This window comes from Notothenia coriiceps, unplaced genomic scaffold (assembly GCF_000735185.1).
Source record: "Notothenia coriiceps isolate Sejong01 unplaced genomic scaffold, NC01 NC01_scaffold00037246, whole genome shotgun sequence".
NCBI lineage: Eukaryota > Metazoa > Chordata > Actinopteri > Perciformes > Nototheniidae > Notothenia > Notothenia coriiceps.
In genome coordinates this window covers 6,954,470-6,962,154 of record NW_011369947.1, presented here as the reverse complement: position 1 = coordinate 6,962,154, position 7,685 = coordinate 6,954,470, and the positions used below count along the sequence as shown (strand labels likewise).

The window sequence follows — 7,685 nt, the reverse complement described above, 5'->3', positions numbered from 1 at the left end:
CTCTTCTCCATGTCTGTGTGTGTGTGCGCGCAGGTACAATGGCTCTCTGCCTAACGGGGACCGAGGCCGACGTAAGAGCCGCTTTGCACTTGGTAAGAGACCGAAGGCAAACGGGGTGAAACCCAGCACAATTCACATCGCCTGCTCTCCACAGGCAGCCAAGGTGATCACACACAACCACCACACACACACACACACACGCTTTTGTGTTCATAAAACATGTAAAAAACATATAGAGTGATAAAGAAAATGCATGCATTAGTTAGAAAACAGCATTCCTTTCTCCTGTAAAAAAAACAAAACATCGTCTGTGCAGGCGTAAGATTTCATTTGTGTGACAACATCAAATAAAACACACCCAGTTCAGTGAGTTTGGCCTGGGCTGCCGGACCAAAGGCTTTATTGAAATTCTGTTTGTTTATTGTCTGTGATATTAAAGCACCACACACACACACACACACACACACACACACACACACACACACACACACACACACACACACACACACACACACACACACACACCATCAATGAAAAGGAAAGGGGTTTGAAAAAACTTCACTGAGTTGGCAGAAAAGGGAGAAAGAGCAGGTACAAGTATCTGAAAGTTGAAAAGGTATTCGAACAATGGTTTTTACACGGCGTTTAACGATCGCACGCTGAGGGTTTACAAGGGAAACCAAAGTGAACGGTCCAGTGGAAGGCAACTGGGCGTTTATTTAGTAAAAGCCTGGAAAGCACATGTCCGTATTTCCATCGTCAGTTATAAGGCTTATAAGGCCGCCCAGAAATCTGGTAAATAGTCCGGGCGTCGGACACACACTTACCATTTCTCACACACACAGTCGAGCCTTTTAGATGAGTCTTGAGAAGTGATAGTCATCATTTATCCTTTGGGTGGTCCTTACTACTTTGAAAGATGTTGAGGCTATGTTAGTGACTGTGTAACTAAACTTTTCCCCCACCCCACCCTTCCTATCAATTGTTCTCTGCTGGGATCAGGGACCAGACGTTTCGTCATAAAGCATAATCAAGTTTAATCCTTGTCTACATTAAGGGTTTGCTTTGAGAGCATTTAAAAGGTCTTAACATGTGTCTCTTAATCTTCTCTGTATTCCTTCATTTTGTCCCATCAGGCCATAAGCAACAAAGACCAGCACAGCATCTCTTACACTCTCTCTCGAGTCCAGACGGTGGTGGTGGAGTACACGCACGACAGCAATACAGACATGTACCAGGTAACAAGCCTCAGCTCCTACAACCAGTTACAGTCCATAAGTAAAGGACGGATTTGCATCAACAATTGACACAGATATGACGCATTTATATATTTTAGATCCAGTGTGACTCCCTTCTATCCAGCCTGAGAAATGTCTTTAATGGAGATATATGTTTATTTACAGAATCTGAGTTTTCTTGTACCGTTACAAATGTATGTGCATAAGTCTCAAGTAGTTTTTTGTAGTAGTAATTGTCATATTCATGGGTACATCGCAAACTTCTAATAGCTAATACTTATAACTTACTGCATACTTTTAACGGCCAATGTAACCAAATCTAACTGAGTGAGGGTTAGGGTTAGGGTTAACCCCTAACCCAACCCCTCCACTATACTTCCTGAACACTTTCCCCAACATTCCTGAATTGTGGGAACTGTGGTTTAAAACCTTAGCAGGGCTTGTGGGGTAGAATAGACAGAGTGTGTCAGGCAGTTGTAGATAATAACCTCAACATTTTGAAACGTATTCACACCATCTCAACCTCCCCTCTGCAGATTGGTCGATCCACAGAGAGTCCGATAGACTTCGTAGTGACGGACACGGTGGCGGGCAGTCAGAGTAACGCAGACACGCAGTCGGTCCAGAGCACCATCTCCCGCTTCGCCTGCCGCATCATGTGCCAGCGCACGCCGCCTTACACCGCACGCATCTACGCCGCCGGCTTCGACTCCTCCAAGAACATTTTCCTCGGGGTGAGCTGCGTTTTCTTCTACTGTTTCAGACACTTTTACGGAACTGCTCCTGTTGAGGTGTTTGATTGCAAGTGCTGGGACAGTTGGCTCAAAAATAAATGAGGAAATATGAATGACATAAACATCAACATGTGTCCCCTCTTCTTCATGTCTCTTCTACATCAACATGTGTCCCCTCTTCTTCATGTCTCTTCTACATCAACATGTGTCCCCTCTTCTCCATGTCTCTTCTACATCAACATGTGTCCCCTCTTCTTCATGTCTCTTCTACATCAACATGTGTCCCCTCTTCTTCATGTCTCTTCTACATCAACATGTGTCCCCTCTTCTTCATGTCTCTTCTACATCAACATGTGTCCCCTCTTCTTCATGTCTCTTCTACATCAACATGTGTCCCCTCTTCTGTAAAGAGACTCTGAAAGTTACAGGAACAAAGATTCTCTCTCTTTTTGTCCTGATCCATTTCTATAAAAACCTGTCTGAAAATGAGCTGATCAGATTTTGGCCACTTTATGATGTCATAACGATGTTTTGTCTTGTGTAACCATTAGCCAATCAGCAACCAAGGTAACCCCCCCCCCCCCCCCCTGTAACCAAATCTCTCTCAGAGGGGCGTGGGGAGGGGCTCCTTATTTTCATCTAAAGTAACAGACAGAGAATCAGCACTTTGGAAACAGGGCTGAAACAGAGGGGATTATGGGTAATGCTGCAATGATCTGTTTGGTGTTTCAGCCAATCAGAGACAGGCTCTGNGTGTGTGTGTGTGTGTGTGTGTGTGTGTGTGTGTGTGTGTGTGTGTGTCTTTCTAATTCTATTTTTCAGAAAATGACTGGAGTGGCTACCAAAAAGCCGTACCAATGTCTGTCTGTCTGCGTCTTTGTCTTGGTGAGGCAGACACAGTTCTGCGTGGGTTTAGACTCTGATGATTATTACATATTGATTTACACATATGTCCAATCCACACTGGTGATTAGAGATATGTAATTACTGACAGCGTTTTCTGCCAAACTGAACGTCCAACAATCACATTTCAGATCATGTTTCTCATTATATGTTTCTCATATATATATATATATATATATATATATATATATATATTTATGTTCAGGGTCACACATAATTCAAAAAGATTTGGAAAATAATTTCTTATGCTTTTTCTATTTTTATTTATTTTTCGATTTTAAATGTTTTCATTTTGTAATGAGGAATACAGCGAGAGGGGATATTGTATATAATCAAATATATGTATATGCTCTTAAGTATACCAACAAGAACGGTTTGATGATGTGTTCTGGGTGATATTGTATATATAATAATTCATATTGAAATGTAAATAACTATTCATATGCTTTAATGACATGCTCAAATTGCTGGTTCAGATTGTCCTCATTCCAGACGTGCAGAAAGAAAGAACAAATAAATACAAATTGAAAGAGAAAGAAAAAATGATTCAGAGATAAATTAAAGTAAAGAAAGAAAAAAAACACTAAAGAAATAAAGAGAGAAAGAAAAAGGAGGATTTTGTGTTTCGCAGGGCGCAGATCGTCCGTCTCATTTTTATTCATTCATTCTTTCAACAGGCTGCCCGAGAGGAGAGGAGAGGAGGATAAGAGGGGGAGATAATGGAAGAGGGAGAAGGGGAGAGAAGGAAGATGAAGAAAAAGAGAAAGGAAGTGGACAAGGAAATGAAAAGTTGTGGAAGGTAACATGGAAGTAATGGATGATGAAGAGGGGGGAAAGAGGAGGGGAAAGGGAGAGGGATATGAAATGATTTGAGTGGAGGAGAAAGAGGGAGGAAGGAAGAGAAAGAGGAAGGAAGGAAGAGAAAGAGGAAGGGAATTACAGGGAGAAAGAGGAAGGAAGGAAGGAAGAGAAAGAGGAAGGGTATTACAGGGAGGAAGAGGAGGAAGAGGAAGGAGGACAAGACTGCAAGGAGAAAAAGGGAGAGGCAGAAAGTGAAAATGAAACAAAAGGATGGATGGGAATGAGAGGAAGGAGGAGAAACATCGAACTGAGAAAGAAGGGAGGGGAAGGAGAAATCAAAAATAAAGAGGAGTGTGGAGAAAAAAGAAAGTGAGGAAACTGGAAGAAAGGACAAAGAAGAAGAGAGGAAAAGAGGAGGGAAAGAGCAGTTGGGACAAATACTAAGATAAAGAAAAGGAATGATTAAAAAGAGATGAGGAAAGGGAGACCAAAAGGAAAGGAGAGGTAGGAGGAAGGAGAGATGGTGAGTAAGGGACTCTTTGTCTTTCATTGCGTTTCCTACTTCCTTTCCTCAAAAGGTTTCCTTCCTCTCCTCAAACGTACTTGCCATCCACCTTTCCTTTTCATCTCTTCCCTCCGTCACTTTTCTCTCCTGCTTTTGTCTCATANGGGTTATTATTGAAGGTCCCTAAACTGTTTTTCATCAATATATCACAGGTCTCAGATATATACAGAACCTGTTTCTGATTGGCTGAAACACCAAACAGATCATTGCAGCATTACCCATAATCCCCTCATCTGTTTGGTGTTTCAGCCAATCAGAAACAGGTTCTGTATATATCTGAGACCTGTGATATATTGATGAAAAACAGTTTAGGGACCTTCAATAATAACCCTCTTATATATTTGCCCCCCTCAGGAGAAGGCCGCTAAATGGAAGACGCCTGATGCTCAAATGGACGGCCTCACGACAAACGGCGTGCTGGTGATGCACCCCCGAAACGGCTTCACCCAGGACTCTAAACCCGGCGTCTGGAGGGAGATCTCGGTCTGCGGAAACGTCTTCACGCTGCGGGAGACTCGCTCAGCACAGCAGCGGGGGAAAATGGTGAGAAGTTGCAAAACATGTAGCGCCACATTCACTCAGCACTGAAATTCAACTGCTTCCACAGTCGGGGGGGTTTTCACGGAGCATTCTGAGATCAGCATTTATAAAGGATTGCTGCTTTTGGAAAGGACTTGCACTTGTAGGTTCTCTTAATAATGATTTACACACAAAAGAGGCGGGACAGCAATTAGTGATTTAAATTTCCACTTGAGGGCGGCGAACACTACTTTTGAACTCCACATGAGCATTTATCTCACACACACTCTGGTAGCAGCTCTGTCTCTGGCGGGGTGGGGGGGGGTTCAGTCAGAGCTTAACACCACTGCGAGGTTATCGGGATGCCGTCCCCATGGCAACAGGTTGGGCTGTCAGCGCTGTGTGTAACAGGACCGTGTAAGGGGATCCTCCAACTGACGCCAGCGCCTCTCAGCCAATCAAAACACACACACTTCGTCAGCGTGGCGTTGGTCTGATTGCTCTCTGTTTGTTGGTGGTGTGTTTGATTTCTCTACCTCTCCTCACTCACATCCAACACATCGTCAACCACAGCGCAGTCAGCAGTTCTCACATGAATCCCCCGTCTCTTTATCTGGGGTCCCAGCTGTTCTCAAGCCTCTGCAGCGCCACATTAACAGCTCTGTTATCGGCTCCTGCCCTTTACCATCCACACAGCTCACTGTGCATTATCCAGCACTACAGGAAGCACTCGTTACTGATGCACATGTGATTCAGAATTCAGATAGTCGGCTGTGGGAAAGCACCGAGTTTGATTATGTTCGGTGACAGAACATGATGGGCTATAATTGCCATGCTGAATGCACACAGGAGAGGAGTCCATTAAGTCTTTAATCATGCAGGGCCATGGTAGGGCTGCACTGTGCTGAATCATTTCTATCATTACATTTATTTTACATTTTAAATACCTATAAGAGTTTTTTTTCGGATTTGCATTTTTTCATTCGTTTAAGCCTGGCACTTCTGCACAGTTGCAGATAAAGACAGGCCACTATTACCTATTCATATCAGTAATAGACTATTTGTATACATAGATTCCAGTGGTTGTGTGATCGAAACATATCCAATAACTTCAGAGTGTTGAAATTGCAAAATGAATGATGTTATTATTTACAACATTCACAAATTGTTTATTCAACTAAATGATCTGCTTTTATCTATATTTGTTGGCGTTCCTATCAAAAACAACATTTGTACTGCAGTAAAAAACATTCTGTTCTCCTGCATGCACTTTTGCACATGCAAAACATGTCAGTTGGGGTTTAACAACGTACAGGCATTTTAGAGAAACCCCTTTCAGCTCTGTAATGTACACAGGGTGTCCGCGGGGTCTTAAAAAGTATTAAAAGTTGATAAATCAATTTAGCGAAAATGAAGGCTATTAAAAAGTATTAAACGGCATTTTCCAAGGTATTACATTTTGTAGCTTGTTTTCAATAAGTATATAAATTTAGAGAAACCCCTTTCAGCTCTGTAATGTAGAGTATTGCCCCCCCCTCCCCTCCCCTCACAGCTCTCTAAATGGGATAACTGCCCTGCATTAGTGAAGGTGAACAGCTGAAGGACTTTCTGATTGAATGAGGATGGAAAAAAAGTCGCCTCAGCAAGTTTGCCAAAAAGCTATCTGTGCTAATGTGTGTGTGCGCATGTGTGTGTGCGCATGGGTGTGCGTGTATTGGTACCTAAAGTGTTCAGTGGAATGAATTTACGATTTCAAAATCAATGGTTTGTACTCAGACCTGTCCTTAGATTGTTTGGATTTTTAAGCTCCATCATTAGCTGAGCATGAATCCGGCAGAAATACATTTTTGAGGTTAAAAGAAATATCATTTGTGTTATTTATTCCAAAGCCGTAAACACCAGGCGATCTTTTTTATAAATAAAGTGAAGATAAATAATGTGCGGCAGGTTGGTTTCAGTTTGTGGACAGCTGCTCGCCCTTCTGCAGTCGGACACAAGGTTGAAGCCAGTTTATATAGGAATGCCTTACAGTGCAGTACAAACACACACACACACACGCACACACACGCGCACGCACACACACACACAAACACACACACGCACACACACGCGCACACACGCGCACGCACACACACACACACACACACACACACACACACACACACACACACACACACACACACACACACACACACACACACACACACACACACACACACACACTCAGTGAGCCTGCTGTTTAAGTATAATAAATGAGGAAAGTGTCTGAACCCCTGCTGTTTTTGTGTTGATAAATGATTGCTTTGTGTCTAATTAAATCATAACTGGGTCCAGGGTGAGAGTGTCGATGTTAACATGGATCGAATCTACCAGCGACGCTAACATCATTCAAATGTGAAACTTCACTGATCAGACAAACAGTTGCTCTAGCTTTCGTTGACGTGTCGGTGGGTTGATGATTAGAGAAGAATGTGACCCATACGTTTCTCGATTGAAATGAACTAAATGGGATAAATGTAACAGTGTTCCTCAAACTTTTTCGCATTTTGGTTAAGTAGCTTGTCGGCCATAGGAGTGTTTTTCTCTGGGCCGATATGAATGTGTGTCACTGCATCAGTGCGTCACATGAAGAGCACACATCAGCAAACCTTCAAGCCACAAATGAAGGTTAAAAGCTGTCAGCAGGAGCGTTGCGTGTTGTGCTGCGCCCTCAGAAATGTGTTGAGTGACCTCAGCACCAGCGTTAGAGCAAGTGATCTCACCAAAATGCCCAGGAGCTGCCCCCCCTCCTCCACTCTGTCTCCATCCTTTCATTCCCCCCCCACCTCCTGTTATATAATCATGGATTTGTTTCCCTTTGTGTCTGATCTGTGCTTCATCATATTTTTAGTTTAATAACATTCCCAGTGGCTGTCCCCCCCCCCC

General features: G+C 43.1%; 1 protein-coding gene across 1 annotated transcript in view; it reads left to right on the top strand.

Moving 5' to 3' along the window:
* LOC104966343 (E3 ubiquitin-protein ligase pellino homolog 1-like) overlaps positions 1–4,853 on the top strand; it is an 8,110-nt gene extending 3,257 nt beyond the window's left edge. The window contains exons 2-5 of the mRNA XM_010795532.1: positions 34–163; positions 1,137–1,238; positions 1,775–1,972; positions 4,596–4,853. Coding sequence (XP_010793834.1) covers positions 34–163; positions 1,137–1,238; positions 1,775–1,972; positions 4,596–4,829 — 664 coding nt within the window. The 3' untranslated portion in view covers positions 4,830–4,853. The remainder of the gene's footprint in view (positions 1–33; positions 164–1,136; positions 1,239–1,774; positions 1,973–4,595) is intronic.
* Positions 4,854–7,685: the final 2,832 nt, after the last annotated feature.